Source organism: Delphinus delphis, chromosome 15 (genome assembly GCF_949987515.2).
Source record: "Delphinus delphis chromosome 15, mDelDel1.2, whole genome shotgun sequence".
Taxonomy (NCBI): Eukaryota; Metazoa; Chordata; class Mammalia; order Artiodactyla; family Delphinidae; genus Delphinus; species Delphinus delphis.
Window position 1 is genome coordinate 21,464,065 of NC_082697.1, and position 20,045 is coordinate 21,484,109.

Here is a 20,045-nt window from a genome sequence, read left to right on the forward strand (position 1 = left end):
ATACAGGCTCAGGGAGGTTAAGCTGCTTTTCCAAAGTCATAGAGCTAGTAAATGGCAGAACCAAGACACCAACCCAAGTCTTGTCCTGTGCATGTGGGGAATATTAGAGTTAAGCATGGTGTGTTGATTTCTGCCTTGGGTGCCAGTTACCAGGACAGGAAAAGCAGAAGAGACTTGGGTGATGAAGGAATGAGTAAAGTTTTGAATGAGCTGAATTTGAGTATCCGGTGCAGTTGTCTTCTGGTTAATTAGTTGTGCTGATTAGAGCTTGTACGAGAGACAAGGCTGAAGAGTGGGAATCAGTGGCAAAGAGACAGAGGTTAAAGCTACAGGTAGTAGATGAGGTCAAGGAGTATGGGGAGTAAAAAAAAGAACTGGGGGAAGACACCGCCAATCCAGACAGACAAAGATGAATGCTTGAGGGACAGGCTGAGGCAAAGGATCTGGAGATTCGGAACACTGGGAAAGAGTAGCTCCCCCCAGGACAGGCATTCAGTTTTATTCCTGTCACATGTTAGGTCTGTTAAATTTTGAACATAGTAGGAGCCCCAGTAAAAGTTGGCCCCAAACGATGCCATGTCATTACCACAGCCCACCATGGACACATTAAAAATATTTCTTTTTTGCTTATGTTGGCTAAACTCCCTTCTTTTCTGACTGCAGGAAAGGTTTTGCTATTTCCCTCTCCTAAGCCTGGTAGGTGGTGGGAGCTCTGGTCTGCAATTCCTCAGTTAGGAGTCCAAGAAGCCAGGCAACTGTATACCTCCTGACTTGAGGAGTCCACGAGAATCACCTACAATTGTCTGCAGATGACAGAAAAGTATTCTTTAAAGCAGTGACCTGTTATCAACTGCTGTCACTGTTGATGAGGTTAAATGTGTGCATATGCCTAGCATGCACACACACACCTACACACTGCTTGGTAGCTCACCCCCTTAAAGCTCATAATAGCCTCTAGGGGAACCATGCTGAAACAGTGCAATTAACTAGAACTGCTATAAACTCAGTAACTCACCTACCTAATGAAGCAATACAAGGAAAATTGGACCTATTTTAATAAGAATTTTTAAAAGAGACAAGAAGTAAAGGTCAAATGCCATTTCTGGATCCCAGCTCTTTTCTTCCTCCCTCATATTCTGAAGCAGTTAATTCCAAGGAGGCAATATATACTGTGCTATTCTTTATAAAACCAAGGAGGCAGCCAATCATGCTATTGCACCCAAGGGCAAATTTTTTCCTTCTAACCCATCCCCCAAGCTAAGTGCCTCCCCTGATCTATTTCAGAAGGTTTTATTATGCAAAACTGAATGGATTTCAATTTTAATTCTTTTCCTACTCCACCCCAACTCACAAAAGAAGAACTACATTACCCACAATTCTAGGTTATAAGGGTGGTTTCTGCTTCTTCCCTCCTCTCTAGGGTCAGCTTAGTCTAGAGACTGTCCTCTCTCAAAGCTCTTTTCTTGGCTTTAGGAACACGTTGTTTTTATGCCGCTCCACTATTTAGCATATCATGACTCCTGACATTCCCGTCAAGAATGAGTTTGCCCATTCTCATGCAGCAATCATACAGCGATTAGATCGATTAGACCGCAGGCCAATAAAACCCACACTCTCCCAATCCTCCCAGACCCAAGGTGTAGGCAGTCTCTTTGCCTGGCTTCCCAGTGACGTCTTAGAAGAACGGGTATGTGTGACTAAGGTCAGGGTGGGTAGAAGTGGAGACAGATTTAGTAGAGGAGAGAACTTACACTTCTTGAAGTGCCTACTCTATTCTAGAGTCTGCTCTAAGTTAATATCTGTCACCTCACCTGACCCTCACAACCACCCTATGTGGTAGATCTAGCATTTTACCTAAGGCTCAAGTAAGGCTCGGAGAGTTTAAGAATTAACCCAAGATCACGTGGTTGACAAGCAGTGGATCATTCTGTACCACACCAGGCTATACTGCTACCATCGGAGCTTGGGGAAGATTCTAAGAGATGACAGGGGCTGAGACTGGACCAGGATGAACTTAACCCTGATATGTGACAAGCCCCTGAATCTGACAAGAAAGGGAAGCTTACAGGGCAGCCCTCCAGAGGTTCTGGATGGGCAAGCTGATTCCCAGCCCATAGTCCTTTATTAGGAGTTGCTGGATTACCAAAAGAAGCTTGTCATAGGGTGGCCTCACCTATAAGCAAGTTCCATCCATAACATGTCTCTTAAAGGCACAGCTCTAAAGGAGGGGGGAGGGGTTCTGCCATAATTTCTAAGCCCATGAGACAAGGAAAACTTAAGGCTAGGAACCCACTTGTTTTGCTTCCAGACAAGCTGGTCACCCCAGGTGTACGACCAACAACTGTCAACTGTATTGACTCAACCTTGCAAGGTTCTGGGGAGAGCCCCAAATCCATGTCTGTCTTTAATGAGCAGTCTTTTAGGGAAGCAGTTATCCATTCATGCAGTCAGTAAATATACACTGTGTATCCACCACATGCCAAGCACGGGACTAGGCCCTGGGACGCAGAGGTGACAAGACTATTGGTTCTATAATCTTAAGGGCTATGAAGTCAAAGTCCTGGGTCCAAGAGTCCACTTAATAGGAGGTTCTATTCAAGCCTAGGAGCTCATGTTATGTTTCCCTGAGAAAGGGACATCAAAACTAAGGACTAGGGCTTCCCTGGTGGTGCAGTGGTTGAGAGTCCGCCTGCCGATGCAGGGGACACGGGTTCGTGCCCCGGTCCGGGAGGATCCCACATGCCGCGGAGCGGCTGGGCCCGTGAGCCATGGCCGCTGGGCCTGTGCGTCCGGAGCCTGTGCTCCGCAATGGGAGAGGCCACAACATGAGAGGCCTGCGTACTGCAAAAAAAAAACAAACACTAAGGACTTGAAGGATGACTATAAGGCAGGCGAGCAGACAGGTCAGAGAAAATTGTTACAGATGGAGGCAAGAGCATGGTAGAAACCTGGGGCTGGGCATGTTTGCAAATACTTCTGATGGTCTGAGCTACCGTGCTCTAGCTTACCACTCAAACCTGGTCTACTTCCTTCAGAAAGGTCAGCACATGGAGAGCAACCCAGAAGACAGGACAAAGAAACCTTGCACAAGGTGCCCCTGCTTTGCCCTGCCTCCATCCTCACCCCACCACCATGGCCAGGAGCAGAAGCTGGGGTGGGAGAAGGGCCGGGGCTGTGTTTTCTCCTTGGGGGTTACTCTTTGGGTGCCGCTGTATTCAGGATGCAGGGCTCATCCTCACCAGCCATTACAGTCCAAACGTGCCTTCCAGGAGCTGTCTTCCCAATCTACTGCCCTCACTAATATAATGTTATCAAATTCCTAATGTGGGTACTCTAAAGCAAATGTACTGCTACCAGCATGCCACCAGGCACATTTTTCAGAAGGAAAACAGCTACTCACTGAATCTGTCATTTCTCTTCTCAGCGCCATGCACACAGAGCAAGAGCCTGCTAAGGGCTGTTTCCCTTCACTTTCTTCAAGCATGCTCAAAATGTACCATCAAGCCTCTCAATACAACCCAGCAGGTCAGCCACCCACAGTCCTCAAGGAGTTTCCTGGATTATAGGACAAAGCCTTGACAACTAGGGCCCGTGCCTCAGGATCTTAAGGTACAGATATCAGAGCTTCTAATTCACTAGTCTAGTTTCCGCATCTTACAGAGCAGGAAGGAAAACGCAGTTGAGAGAAGTTAAGCAAAGGGTCTAAAGTCACACAGCTATTTAGCTGTAGAACCGCAGCTTGGTTCCTTTCTTAGCTGACTTCCTTATCTTAAAAAACAAGGATACCACCATCTACTTCATGGGTAAGGCCCAACTAAGATAGCATATAATGCAGCAGCACTAGGAATGTGGCAGGTTTTCAATGAATAGTGACTGTCTCCAAAATTTTATCTCCTCGATCTCCAATACCACCCATTCCCTCTCCCATGGCCTCATTTTGCCGAATTTCCATTGAGGAAAGAAAAAAGATCAGCAGTAGGCTTAACATGTTCAGGGCTGGTGTTTGGTCAGTATCTGGTTTGAGGTGAACTGAACTCTCTACGTGTTCTCACATCTCTAGTCCATAGTTCTTCCCCTGCCAGACTTCCTGCTGTCTCTGGAGAGCTGCTTTCATCAGAGAAGATATCACTGGAGGTGACCACTGAAGGCATCACCTTCACCTTTAGCCACTCCAAGTTGGCACAGACTAAGTCAAGTCAATTTGAGAAGTGATAGACAGGAACTCCCAGACTTTTACCTAGGAGGGTAAGGAATGAAAAAGATCCTGCAGATACCTATGCCGTTCTACTAATCATGATGAAAAAAAATCAAACCATGGGACAGATGTTAACTTCTGACAAGACAACCAAATTAGCCAGCCAATCAGTCCAGGTCCTCATCCTTCACACACACCACCTCCTCATCCCCCTCTTAGCACCCTCCCCATACTTTAAAATAACCACTCAACCATGTAAATTCCCTGGTGCAAGTATCTGTTAACCTCCAACAGAACTGTCAGTGCTCATAAATCCAGGGCCTTCCAGATTGCACTGCGGCTATTTACTGGGGAGAGAGATGCAGCAGGCCACTAGACAACAGCAGGAAGAGAATGGCCTAGCAGTAACTACTCTGCTTACAGCACCGCAATTCATGGCATTTTGCTGGGAGTATGCACCATCAGGGAGGAGAAACATAAAAAGGGGAACCTGGGCTGTAAATAGTTTATTTCGGCAATTCCTAATGGTGGCTGAATCACACTTTAATACAGAAATACATGAAAGCACTACTCTGGCGGTGACATGTGTTGCCACCTCATTACTCTTTTCAAAAGGGTCTTCCATCAGAGAGACTCCTCACTACAAATTATAGTGAAGAAAACAAAACCTTCACACACAGACTTATTCACAGGCCAGAAGGGAATGGAACCACTAGGATTCAAACAAGCAGAGAACCAGTGCAACAAAGGCCATTAGTGATCAGGGGTCTCTGGGTTGCTTTTCCATGCATAGAAAATAAGCAAATAAAAAAGAAAAAGGTAGCACACTTCCGCCTAAGAGTCAACTCCTCAGCTGCACGACAGAGTTTTTCAAAGTAGCTCTCATTGCCCCCCATTTCTCCTAATGTACCTTCATTAGGCTGACTTCTCCAGTGAATCTTACCTTCATGCTCCTTCTCAGTGGTTCCCACTTTCTTGATCTTCCTGGGAGATTTCATAAAAAGGGGAAAGATGGTTCGTAAGCCAAGAATATCAACAAACTTATGGCAATTGTCTGTGCCCTCGGGTCCAATCATGGCATGGTCCAGCACTTTCAGGGCACTGCTCCGGGAGATCTTCTTTTCTCTGGGAACAAAAGAGGTTTTCATGAGTGTGTTCTAGTCTTAAAAAAAAAAAAAAAGTGTATTTACTGCAATACTCATTACAACGGAAAGAAGAAAAATAAAAACAAAACAATGTCCACCAGTAAAAAAATTATTACATTATAGTATATCTGCATGGAATATTACACACTTTGTTAACAATTAGGAGAGTATGTGGTAGAATGAACAAGTTCTTACGGTCAGAATGATAAGCACAAAAGATAATATTCAAAATTCTGTATGAAGCATTATCTCAATTATGTAAAATATATGCATTAAAGGAGACTAGAAAGAAATAGATCAAGATACGAACATGTTCAAGGTGGTAGGATTATGGATCACCTATTCTTCCTTTTTCTTTCTTTTTAACAGCTTTACCAAGATATAATTCACATACCATACAACACACCCATTTAAAATGTACAATTCAATGAATTCTAGAATATTCACAGATATGTGCCACCATCACCATAGTCAACTATAGAACATTTTCATCACCCTGACAAGAGATCCTCTACCCTTAAGCTACCATCCCTCTACCTTCCCCATTCCATCCTAGCCCTAAACAATCACTGATCTACTTTCTGTCTCTATGGATTTGCCTACTCTGGACTTTTCAATTTAAATGGTATCATACAATACTTAGTCTTTTGTGACTGACTTCTTTCACCTAGTATAATGTTTTCAAGGTTCATCTATGTTGTAGCATGTATCAGTAGTTCATTCTTTTCTATGCTTGAATAATAGTCCACTGTATGGAAATGTCACTATTTATCTATCCATGCAACCATCATGGACATTTGGGGTGTTTTTACCTTTTGGCTATTATAAATAATGCTGCTATCAACATTCATGCACGTGTTTTTGTATGGATATATGTTTTCATTTCTCTTTGGTATATGTATACCTAGGAGTGAAACTGCTAGGGAGTATGGTACGCTATGTTTAAACCTGTTGAGGAACCATCAGACTTTTCCAAAGTGGGGCTACATCATTTAAAATTCCCATCGGCAGCATATAAGTGTTCTGATTTCTCCACATCTTTATCAACACTTATCATCTGACGTTTTGGTTCTAGCCACCCTAGTGGGTGTGAAATGGTATCTCACTCTGGTTTTAATTTGCATTTCCCTGATAACTAATGATGTCAAGCACCTTTTCATGTACTTATTGGCCATTCGTATATCCTCTTAGAAAAAATGTCTATTCAGATACTTTGCCCATTTTTAAATTAGCTTAACTATCTTTATTATTGAGTTGTATGAGTTCTTTATTCTGGATACAAGTCCCTTAACAGGTAAATGATTTGTAAATACTTTCTTCCATTCTAGGCGATATCTTTTCACTTTCTTGACAGTGCCCTTTGAGGCACAAAACTTATTTTTTTCTTCTGCTGTTTGTGCTTTTGGTGTCATAGCTAAGAAACCATTGCCAGGGAATTCCCTGGTGGTCCAGTGGTTAGGACTTGGTGCTTTCACTGCAGTGGCCTGGGTTCAATCCCTGGTCGGGGAACTAAGATCCTGGAAGCCATGTTGTGCAGTCAGAAAAAAGGAAACCACTGCCAAACCCAGTGTCATGACGATTTACACCTATGTTTTCTTCTAAGAGTTTACTAGTTTTAGTTCTTACATTTGGATCTTTAATTTATTTTGAGTTAATTTTTGTATGCACTATTAAAGTGTTAATGATGACAAAGCATGCTATCCTGGGTCAGAATAGCCAGCCAGGATTGGGTCCCAGTGAGCGGAGGAAAGGAGAGTAGATAAAAAGCTTGCTGACAGTGCCTTTTGGTGCTAGACCATGCTGGTATACCTGAGACTGTTCCATTTTTAGCACTGAAAAGAAAGTACAACATCCTGGGAAACCCCTCAGTCCTGGGCAAACTGAGATAGTTGGCCATCCTACTTGGTGCCAACCTCAAAAGATCAGGATGTATTGTGACTATTCCTACCTTTATTCCCCTTGCTATGGGGAATAAACAAATCAATCAAAACAATCCAAGATACTCACGAATGACATTCAACCCAACTACTGAGTTTAACAGAAAAAAAAAAAGGCTTGTACTACGCACTTGCCTCCATACAGCAGGCACTACACTAGCTGCTAGGAATTATAAGCTCCCTGTCTTTAGCCAATTTAAGAACAGGTAAATAAAGATAATTTCAAGAGCCCAAAGCTGGGGCTTCCCTGGTGGCGCAGTGGTTGAGAGTCCGCCTGCTGATGCAGGGGACATGGGTTCGTGCCCCGGTCTGGGAAGATCCCACATGCCGTGGAGCGACTGGGCCCGTGAGCCATGGCCTCTGAGCCTGCGCGTCTGGAGCCTGTGCTCTGCAACGGGAGATGCCACAACAGTGAGAAGCCCACGTACCGCAAAAAAAAAAAAAAAAAAAGCCCAAAGCAATGGAAATTTAACTCCAAGAAGGTGAGAGGTAGAGATAATTAACTTTATCAAGGAGAAATCTGTGAAGGTGTCAAATGAAAGGTGACATCTGAACTGAGTCTGAAATATGAGTGTTTGTCAGGCAGAGAAGGGAGAGCCATGACATTGGTGGCAGTGGTGGGTAAGTGACCCGGGCAAAGGTATAGGAGGCCTGTAAGAACATGCCACTTGGGGGAACTGGAAGTAGCTCTCAATGACCAGGGGTTGGGCTTCCCTGGTGGCGCAGTGGTTGAGAGTCCGCCTGCCGATGCAGGGGACACGGGTTCGTGCCCTGGTCCGGAAGGATCCCACATGCCGCGGAGCGGCTGGGCCTGTGAGCTATGGCCTCTAAGCCTGTGCATCCGGAGCCTGTGCTCCGCAACGGAAGAGGCCACAACAGTGAGAGGCCCGCGTACCGCAAAAAAAAAAAAAAGACCAGGGGTTAAGAAGATGACTAAGGGGAGGTGGGCAGGAACAGGTCATGACAGGCCCTAGATGTGCTGCCAGGGAACCTGGGCTCCATGCTGTTGACATTGAGAAGCCATGAAATGTTCAAGAAAAGGAGGCCTCTACACAGATAGATTTTAGAAAGCTTAACCTGGCAGTAGTGTGATGAAGGGACTGGAGTGACAGAGCTTGGGGTCAGTAAGCATATATAAGAGAATATGACAAGAGCGTAAGTGAAAACGACAGAGTTCTGATAACTGCAGTGGTGTGAGAAAGGCATATTTGTGAGACATGAAACCTTAAATATCTGGAGCAGGGTAAATAAATTTCTAAATTCAATAGGAAGGGTATTTTTTGCACCAAGATGAAATTCTAAAAGGAGAGTAGACAAATAATATATATGTTTTCACTGCAGCTGGACTTGAGCACCCTACTCTACAAACTTAAATTTACAAAGGTTATGGCTAGGGCAGATAACCATGTGAGCAGAAATTAGGAAACTGAAATACAATATCCTTACTGTTTAGTCACTCAGAAAAAGTCCTCTTGAAATGAATTACAGTCATGTAACAGGGCACCTTCCGTTACCATGCAGCATACATTCAAACATTTCACATATAACAGAATTGTTTGAAATGCTAAAGGTAAATGATGCTGGTTTCGCCAAGTCTCTTTTTTTCCCTGCCTAAGCAAATTCAACAAACAAAAGATCTTAAAAGTAAAACCCTTCTTCAGGTAAGCAGTGTAAGACACGTTTAAAGGGGGCAGTAATTGCATATTGATCAGGCAAGCTGGATGGAGGTGAACCTTGGAATACTCACTGGGCTCAAGTTCAGGCTTTTAGCAATCAATAGCTGTTTGGCCTTTCTTGGGTTGACTTTATTTGAAATATTTATTCTACTCGAGGACAAGCAGTTTATCTTAGTCTTGGCTGGGTTCATCAGGTTGTTGATCATGCCAGGACCAATGTGAATGCTGGCCTCTATAACATGGGTGGTTGTGGGAAATGACTGAGTCACCTACTGCTCCCTCTTCTGCCCAGGTGAGCCTTCTGATGAGAAGGGAAGGTGAGGAGTGGGAAGTTTCCGTTGTTGCTTTAATTAGCTTATTCTTCTTTATTATACAGAAATATTTTTGTAATGAACATGCATTCTGAGTATAATTTTTTTGCTCTTTCATCAAATATAATATTTATGAGGCATCTAATAGGTGCCAGTTATTAAGCTGAGGATGTAGAGAGAGGCACAGCTCATGCTTCTGAGGAGCTCAGTTCACAGGGGAGACAGACGTGCAGACAATGAAGAGCCAAGTACTACAATGGAGGTGTACACAAAGTAGAACATGAATGCAGGAAGGAGAGCTGACTATGAGTCAGGGAGGCTTCACAAAGCAGATGATGCCTGAACCAAGCTTCACTGGATGTCTTTCCCAGACAGACAAAAAAGATAAGGGTATTTCAAGCAGAAGGAAACAGCAGCACATGCAAACGCATGAGTAAGCATGGAACATTCAGGGAAGTGGTGCATGGTACTGCTAGAATATAAAGAGCACGAGGGGCAGCAGCAAAAAATGAAGCCTGCTGGGCTTCCATGGTGGCGCAGTGGTTGAGAGTCCACCTGCCGATGCAGGGGACGCGGGTTCGTGCCCCGGTCCGGGAAGATCCCACATGCCGCGGAGCGGTTGGGCCCGTGAGCCATGGCCGCTGAGCCTGTGGGTCCGGAGCCTGTGCTCCACAATGGGAGAGGCCACAACAGTGAGAGGCCCGTGTACCGCAAAAAAAAAAAAAAAAAAAAAAGAAGAATCCTGCTGATTTTGTGTATTGGAAAGATCACACTTGCCACAGTGGGTTGGACAATATGGGGGGAGGGGGGGGGGAAGAAGCAGAAGAAAGAGGGGAAATGCATTAGAGGTAGAGACACTGATAAGAAAGGCAAAGTAACAGACTATGAGTGAAAAGAGTTGAGTTAGATTGAACCTGAGGTGCCTGTGAGACATGGCAGTGATGTTCAGCTTAGACTTGTGGGTCTGAAGTCCGGGAATGAGATTAAAAACAGAAGGAAATATATAAGAATAATTATATCTATGGTTAGTAATTGAACCTATGATGTGAAGATTACCCTGAGAGGGGGCAGAAAATATGCAGAAAAGAGGGATTAAACCTTGGGGAAAACTTATTTGAAGGACAAGTAAAAGAGGTAAAGTCTACTCCCTCCCCGGCCAAAAGAGACTGAGGGATTAAGGAGGGAAAAAAAGTGATAGGCATTCTTTAAAAAATACTGTGAACCATAAACTTATTCTGGTAAAAAATTTGGATAATGACATATGAGATCATTTTTGTTTGCTTTACAATGTACATGATTAAGTTCCTTTTAGCTCCCAAAATATAATATCACTTTCCGGGGTCCAGGACTTCTATGAATTTGGCAGTAAGATCAATGTGACTAAGTTCATAGCTGCTCTCAAACTACAGTGCCAAAGAACACTGGTGCTATGGCAGTGCTAAGAGACATTCCACCACTAAAATAGAATAATGGTGGTCTTCTATATTGCTTGATACATTTTTTCAATTGCTATTCCTATCCATTTTTTATAAACTACTGGTACCAACCATTACTTGACTGCCTATGCCAGAAAACGAAACAAATATGTAGAAAACAGAGGTAAGATTTTTGTTTCTAGCACTGTGGTGAGCTAGATATGCAGAGAAACCTCACACAGAATGGCTGAGCAGACAGTGAAGTAAGATAAATAATCAGTGACCAAAAAACCAAGACTCTAGAGAGCACACGCTGGCAGGTTGGCAAATTTTATGAAAAGGGTCAGACAGAAAATATTTTAGGTTTCACGGGCCACGTATGGTCTCTGTGGCATCTTTGTGTTTGTGTGTGTGTTAAAATATTTATAATGCTTTTAAGGTATAAAAACCAGCTTACTGGCCATAAAAAAACAGGTCTCAGCCAGATTTGGTCTACAGGTCTTTAGTTGCCAAACTCTAATACAGAGGATCAACAAAGTCCAATCTGGTTCTTTAGAAAGACCAATAAAATCGACAAACCTCTAGCAAGAATGATCAAGAAGAAAAAGCACAAAAAAACAATAATGGTAATCAACAGAAAGGGAGAAAACTACAGATACAGCAGACATTAAGAACAACAGAACAAAGGAATAATTCTATGCCATAAACTTGGAAAACAGGTGAGATGGACAATTCCTAGGAAAATATATTTTCCCCAGCTCAAGAAAAACAAAAAAATCTGAATGGAGAGCTAGTTAAAAATCTCCCAAAGAAAACTCAAGGTCCAGAAGGTATCACTATCAAGTTATACTAAGCATTCAAGAGCAAAATAGTTCCAATTTTACTTAAACTCATATAGAAAACAGAAAAATAAGGAACATTATTCAACTCATTTAATAAGGCTAAAACAAACAATTAACAACCTCTGACAGCAAAACTTTTCTGAGAGAGTAAAATTACAGGCCAAGCTCATTCATACATATAGGTATAATATTCATAAATAATATACAGAATCCTAGAAAACATAAAAAAGATGGGCTCATTCCAGGAATGCAAGGTTAGTTCAATATCAGAATATTCATTAATGCAATTTTCACTATATTAATATTAAAAGATTATTTCAATAAATGTAGGAAAAGCATTTGATAAAATTGATTGATCAATTATGTGAAATCTGTGACAATTAGAGAAGTTTCCTTAATCTGATAAATGCTATCTCCAAAAAACTTAGAGCAAATATTATACTCAATGGCAAAATGCATTTCCTTTAACAACAGGAACAAGACAAGTTTGCCCTTTATCACTACTCATACTCAATGCTACACTAGAGGTCTTAGCTAGTAAAATTTAAACACACACACACACACACACACACACACACACACACACACAAGTTAACAAATTACTAAAAAGAAATATGATAGAAAATAATCTTGTTTCCAACTATTAACCACTACTCTCTAAAAGAGGCATATACCCAGTGGTTTGAAACTAAAAGTTCAGCTAGCTCTCCAGAAAGCTCTCCAGCTCTCCAGAAAAAAAGTGCTGATTTGTTGTGTTTGCCAATTTACGTGGCAAACATCCCATCATAATATATTTCAAGTCACCAACATGATCACTAAACACAGTGTTGGAAAGAGAGGTGTACAAGCAGCTTTCATGAGCCTACATGAGCCAGCTCTAACACATCACTGCTTATACACCCTCCTCCCACCACAGACATCAGGTTTGGCCATGTGACTTTTAATGGCCAATTAGATGTGAGTGTAAGTAATATATGTGTCTTTAGAGAAGTTTTCAGATTTATTGCATTATCCAGTCTTTTCCCTCTGCCATGAGAGAGTCATGTCCCATTAAACACTGCTCCTTCAGCCTGAATCCTGAAATAAAGATGTGAAGCAGAGCTTCGGATGGCCAGTGATAGATGTATCAGGAGTAAAAAACAAACATTTGCCATTGAGAGTCCCTGAGATTTGGGGATTGTTATTGCAACAAAAGCTGACCAATACATGACACAGCAAAGTTGTTAATAAAAGATCAAAACACAAAAGTTAACTGCATTACTATCTACCAGCAATAAATGGTAAGAAAATATAGTTTAGAATGTATTTTTTTTCAGTATATAATATACTGCTAGACTTCCACTTTGGGTCAAGATGGAGTAACAGGGACTGGATTTACATCCCCTCCCATGCCTAAAACAAAAAAATGAAAGGATAAAATATGCAAAACAATGGTTTTCAGATACTTTACATCAGGTAGCACAGGAAGTGATCCCTGAGAGAGGGAAACACATGCAATGAGCCCAGTTGGCTGGTAGGAGAGAATTTCTATGCCTCAGGGCAGGGAGGAGGCACAGTGAGGAGTCTGGGGAGACCACTGTGGCTGGAGTTCACAGAGCAGGGTACCAGAAACAAGAGCTGCACGGAGATCTGCAGAGGGTACCCGCTGAGTCTTCAGTTCAGTATTGATTAGAATATGCATGAGGAAACTAACCAAAGCTGTAGAAAAGAAGCACCTTAAAGAAGAAGGGGGAAATAATCCCTAGAGCTCACAGGGGCCAGGAATAGTTCGTGTTCCCACCAGTTGCAGTGGAAAAGCTTGGTGAATTCCCAGTGCAGCAGATAAAGTACTCAGAAGGGTACTGCTTTAGTAATGAGTTAAATTTGCCATAGACGAAATGCTAGTCTGGTCCCACCTCAGAGTAAGCTTAAAAGTAAGCCTCAAAAGGAACAACTATTTCCAATTAATTTAACTAGAACCTAGAACAAAGTTCAAGAATATTTACTAACAACACTGTAAATCAACTATACTCCAATAAAATTTAAAAATAAAATAAAAATAAAGAAGTACACACATACACCAACACACCCACACAGGAATATTTATAAGTATACCAAAAAGAAATCCAAATGCACAAAATCTAAATTTCAGTAAAAAAAAATTAAGCATTCAGACATTCAAAGAGATAGGAAAACATTAACCATAAAGAGAAAAAAATCATTGTAAAAATAATAGAAATGACAGAATTAGAAGACAAGGACGTTAAAACAGTTATTATAACTACATATGATATGTTCAAGAAGATAGAGAAAAGCTTAAGCATGTTAACTAGAAACAGGGAAGATATAAAAAAGACCCAAGCTGAACATCTAGAGAAGAAAAATACAACGTCTGATGAAAAACACACTGGATGAGATTAACTGCAGATTACACACTGTAGAAGAAGAGTAAACTCAAATACATAACATTAGAAACTATCTAAAAGAAAACAGAAAGAAAAAAAAGACTGAAAAAATGAATAGATCACCAGTGAGCTGTACTTATTAGCCTAATATACAGTTCACCCTTGAACAACGTGGGGATTGGGACACCAACCCTGTGCACAGTCAAAAATCTACGTATCTTATACTTGGCCCCCCATAGCCGTGGTTCCTCCACATACACAGTTCCTCTGTATCCACAGACTCAACCGACAGTAGATTATGTAGTACTGTAGTATTTACTATTGAAAAAAAATCTGTGTATAAGTCGATCCATGTAGTTCAAACGTGTGCTGTTCAAGGGCCAACTGTACATGTAACTGGAGTCCCTGAAAGGAGGATGGGGGCAAAAAAACTATTTGAAAATATGATGATTGAAAATTTTCCATATTTGATGAAAACTATAAACTCACAGATCCAAGAAGCTCAATGAACATCAAACACAAGAGACATGAAGAAAACAACACCAAGGGACATCATAAATTATTCAAAATCAATGATAAAGAGAAAATCCTATAAACATCCAGAAAAAAAGACACATTACATACAGAAGAACATATAAGAATGAAAGCAGACCTCTCATTGCAAACTAAGCAATCCAGAAGACAGTGCAGCAACACTCAGAGTACTGAAAGAAAAAAAAAAAGCCTATTAACCTAGAATGCTATATCTGGTGAAAATATCATTAAAGGTGAAGGCAAGTAATTTTTCAAACATACACAAGTTGACAGAAATCATCACCAATAGACCAGCACTACAAGAGATGTTGAAGGAAATCATTTGGGAAGAAAAAAACTGATACAAGATGGAAATCTGGATCTACACAATGGAATGAAGAGCCCTGGCAATGGCAAATATGTGGGTAGATACAAAAGACTTTCTTCTTACTTTAAAAAAAAATCTCTTTAAAAGATAATTGACCACTTCCGGACTTCCCTGGTGATCCAGTGGTTAAGAATCTGCCTTCCAATGCAGGGGACATGGGTTCGATCTCTGGTTGGAGAACTAAGATCCCACATGCCGCGGGGCAACTAAGCCCGTGTGTTGCAACTATGGAGCCCGTGCACTCTGGAGCCCGTGCACCACAATTAGAGAGAAGCCTGTGAGCCACAAAGAGCCTGTGAGCCACAATGAAAGATCCCGCGTGCTGCAACGAAGATCCCACATGCCGCAGCCTAATTAATTAATTAACTAATTAAAAAAAAAACCCAGGGGACTTCCCTGGTGGTGCAGTGGTTAAGAATCCGCCTGCCAATGCAGGGGACATGGGTTCAAGCCCTGGTCCGGGAAGATCCCACATGCCTCGGAGCAATTAAGCCCATGTGCCACAACTACTGAGCCCACATGCTGCAACTACCAAAGCCCACGTGCCTAGAGCCCATGCTCCACAACAAGAGAAGCCACCACAATGAGAAGCCCATGCACCGCAACAAAGAGTAGCCCCCACTCACCGCAACTAGAGAAAGCCCGCGCGTAGCAACGGAGACCCAACGCAGCCAAGAATAAAAAAAAAAAAAAAAAGAAACCCAAAAGATAATTGACCACTTAAAGAAAAAGAGCAACAGTATATAATGGGGTTTATACCATATGTAGAAGTAAAACGTGTGACAACAGGAGCACAAAAATCAGGAGGGGGAAATGGAAACGTAGAGTTGTAAGATTCTTACACTATAGCTGAAATGATATAACACTACTTGAAGACAGACTGTGAAGAGTTAAAGATGTACCCTATAAACCTTAAAACAACCATTAAAAAGGCAAAGAGGAAGAGCTAATAAGCCACGTAAGAAAATAGTATGGAATAATAAAAAAATACCGTGAATCTAAAAGAAGGCAGACAAAGCAAAAATGGGAACCAGAAAAAGAGATGGGAAAAATAAAAACAACCCACAAGATTTAAACTTAACTATAAACCACCATGTTAACAATCACATTAAAAGATACACTATACCAACACTAATGGCTATATTAATAGCAAAGTAAATGTCCACCCAAAGATTTGTACATGAATATTAATAGTAGCTTTGTTCTTAAAAGCAAAAAAACTGAAAATCTAAATGGCCATCAACAACTGAATAAACAAACTGTGATATATTCAGAAAATGGAGTACTACCCAACAAAGAAATAGGGACAAACTATTGATACACATGGCAGAATCTCAAAATAATTATAGTGAGTTAAACAGGCCCAACTAAAAAAAGAGTAAATACTATAATTCCATTCACACAAAATTCTAGAAAATGCAAACTAACCTATAATGGACAGAAAGCAAACCAATAGTTGCCTGAAAACACTGAAATAGGGGAGAGGGGTTATGGGTTACTAAGGGGCACAAGGAAACATTCGGATATGATGAATATGTTTGTTATCATGCTTGTGATGATGGCAGGATGAGTCTAAGCTGATGGAAGGGCTCAAAGATAGGTCCTACACCATTTCCTGCCAGGCAATCTTGGTTCAGTTTAATCTGCCTTCTCTGCCACAGCACTTTCCCATTTATAGAGGTAACACTAGCTTGGAGGGCTGCTGGAAGCATTACTTTGTACTTTTGAAGCATCTTTCTGATTCCTAGAGATCAGGTACAGACTCCTATTACTCATCTAAGTGAGAATGGCAATATTCAGTGAGTGGGGAAAGGGATGTTTGCTGGACAAACAACAGCAAGATCTGTGTGTGCAACTTGGAGCAAAAACTGGCTACAGCCCCATTAGGAAGCACAGCTGAATTCTAAAAGATCTGCATTATCATTTTGCTCTTGCAGTTGAATCTGGAGACTGAAGGTCAGAAGAAAAGGTTCTAGAATTTAAAGGCACCACCGCCACCGCCACAGCAACAACAAAACCTTTTGTAAAGGATCACAAGAATAAAACTGCGATAGAGTTTGGATCTTCACATGTTCATTAGGAACAAAACCAATAAAGAACAAAACCAAGGGAATAAAATTTCAAGGTTAAAAACAATTCCCCAGGCTGGCCTACCTACCTATATGCTTTGGTACAAACTTACAGCCCAGAATTGGGCCTGCAAAGACTTACTTTGCAAATGGTATACCATCACCACTTTATCTGTTTTCTTTGTCAGAGACAATTTTCTTTAGATTACGGAAAATCTTACTAAAAAAAAAAAACTCATAGGAAAAAAGAATCGATGGCTTCTGAAATGGATGTATCTATGTACCCTTCTCTTTCCTTTCCTTTTTTTTTTTTTTTTTTGCCTATACAGTTAATAACCAGAATGGGTTCACTGTATTTCTGTTACACAACCCCAAGCTGCAATTGTACACACCCCTTGGGATCACGGTGGTCTCTTCTTTTTCTAAATGGAACAGGGTTTTACAAGAGAAGTAATAAGCTTCATGTCAACATTTCCAAGGAAACTGACAATGTAGTTTTTCTGTCTCCCACTGGCTTTGTTGTTTCTTAAAGAACACTGAACCATTTGATACAAGGACATACTGTTAAAAAGTGGTTTGTGGAGGCAAGAAGCAAACATTTGGAGTACAGTCTATAATTAAGCCCAGTATACTGAAATCTTCTATTTGTAGCAAAATCTTACCAAAGATAGGCATCTGTAACCAAGTACAAAGAAATGGCAAACCAGTCCCCATCCAGGGGCAATGAGGGCATTTTTATAGCTCCACCCTCATTTCCTGCCAAATTCTAAAATGGCTATACCCCCATAGGTATAATCTAGTCTTATTAATACCACTTGGTTCATGTTCATATCTGAACTCTCCTGCTGCTAGCCAAAGACCATCCAAATATCCTCTCTGTACCCTAACTCTTGACTACCAAATGAAAAGAATGAGACCAAAATGCCTGACACACACAGGGACTCTGGCTCTCCCTTTCAGTACACAGTTCTCCACTGCCTAAGAGGCCCTGCAGGTCCCACCCTCACCTCATCTTTTCTCTTTCCTTATCAAAACGCTACAGCCAAATGAGAAATCTTTTTTTTTTTTTTTGAGTTCCTATACTCTAGGACGGCTACCTGCTGCTTTTTCCACAGCATGAGTTCCATTTTAAAATATCACCTCAGCAATCTTTTCTCCTTTTCCAAAATGTCTTCATCTATCCTTTGGCAGAGAGAGAGAAAAAAACAAACAAAAAAAATAGCCCTTTTTTCCTTATTGATTCTGTCAGGCACTGTGAAATCCAGGCACTCTTAACACAGGAATGAAAAGAAGTCACCTGACAACTAAACTGACACTGGGGTGGAAGGGTAAACCAGAGGGAAAAGCTTGTGAGGTAAGGGGTACTAGACCTCTGAACAGTCCCCAGAAACAAAAGCTGAAACTCAACTACAAATCTACATGAAGGACTTCTTTGAAACTTGAGTAGAAAGGTTATAAGAAATGAATAACCAAACCATAACCCTGAAACACCTAGGAGTATGATGGAAGAAGAGTTGAAAGGGTGAAGTATTCCCAAGGGGGATAAACTGAAGTGCGGGCACTTGAGTTGGCTTCTGCTCTGAAGCCCAGCATGGCCACAGGCCAAAGAGGGCAGTGAGCCCAGGCCTAGAGCTGATGCCTGGCTTCCCTGGAACCTTGAAGATCAGGCTCACAACCATCATGTAGACTGTTTTATGTTCTTCACACACTAAAAAATTTCACATGGGAAAATAGGACTAAATATCTCTTCGCAGAAAATTGTGTTCTCAGCTACATGACTTTTAATAAGTCACTCCTCATTCTTTGGGCCTATCTATGGGGTCTGCCAGCAATTCTATGACCCAATGACTCTAAACAGCAAAAATATTTCTCAGATTTTTCTTATTCATTTAGAAAATATTTACTGGGAGCCTAATGTATACTGTTGCTAGATTCTGGGGATATAAAATGGAAAACCTGGTCTCTGCTCTCAAGAGTCTTATAGTGGGCTTCCCTGGTGGCACACTGGTTAAGAATCCACCTGCCAATGCAGGGGACATGGGTTCAAGCCCTGGTCCAGGAAGATCCCACATGCCAGGGAGCAGCTTAGCCCGTGAGCCACAACTACTGAGCCTGCATGCTACAACTACTGAAGCCCGTGCACCTAGAGCCTGTGCTCAGCAGCAAGAGAAGCCACTGCAATGAGAAGCCTGTGCACTGCAACAAAGAGTAGCCCCTGCTCGCCACAACTAGAGAAAGCCCACGTGCAGCAGCGAAGACCCAATGCAGCCAAGAATAAATGATATATATAAAATAAATTTATATATATAAATATATATAAAAATATATATAAATATAAATTTATATAATATAAATATATATAAATTTATATATATAAATTTATAAATATAAATTTACATAAATATAAAATAAAATATATATATATATATAAAATAAATTTATATATATATATAAAAAAGAGTCTTATAGTACAGCCAGAGACAAACAGATGTTACACACAGTGGTAAGTGCTCCCACAGAGGTATGCAAGGGATACCACAACCTAATCTCTACAATCTAGAGGGTGAGTAGGGGTGTAAGGACAGGCCTAGGAGAAGTGATACAGGGGCAGAAGCTTCTTAAAGAAGTTTAGCCTAAACATCAAGGGTGAATCACCCAGAGAATACAGCAATGTGTTAAGGAATCTAAAGTAGTTTGGTTTAGACAGTAGAATGTAAATGTGTGGAAAAGGGAGAATGAGAAGACATGGTCACAGGAGAATTAGGCAGAGACCAGATCCTGAAGGGACTTGGTAGCATTTCGAACGTTCATAAACAAACAAATAAAGCTTCACTTTTTAAAAAGTAAATTTCACTAACAGAAAAGAAACAGAATAATTTCCACATTTTCACAGAAGAAGGAAAAGGATGAAAGAACTAAAAGACAAGAAAAAATAAAATAAAACCATGAAGGAAATCATCAGAACAAAATAAACAGAAGAGGGACTTCCCTGGTGGCACAGTGGTTAAGAATCTGCCTGCCAATGCAGGGACATGGGTTTGATCCCACACACCGCAGAGCAACTAAGCCCATGCACAACAACTACTGAGCCTGTGCTCTAGAGCCTGTCACAACTACTGAGCCTGTGCACCACAACTACTGAAGCCTGCATGCCCTAGAGCCTGCAAGCC

At 41.3% G+C, this 20,045-nt stretch overlaps 1 protein-coding gene across 2 annotated transcripts in view; it reads right to left on the reverse strand.

Annotated features, from left to right (window-relative positions):
- The window catches only part of CTNNBL1 (catenin beta like 1), a 167,171-nt gene that overhangs the window by 59,271 nt on the left and 87,855 nt on the right, over positions 1–20,045 (reverse strand). For both annotated transcript variants that reach the window (XM_060030810.1, XM_060030811.1), the window contains exon 11: positions 5,139–5,320. In XM_060030810.1, coding sequence (XP_059886793.1) covers positions 5,139–5,320 — 182 coding nt within the window. The remainder of the gene's footprint in view (positions 1–5,138; positions 5,321–20,045) is intronic.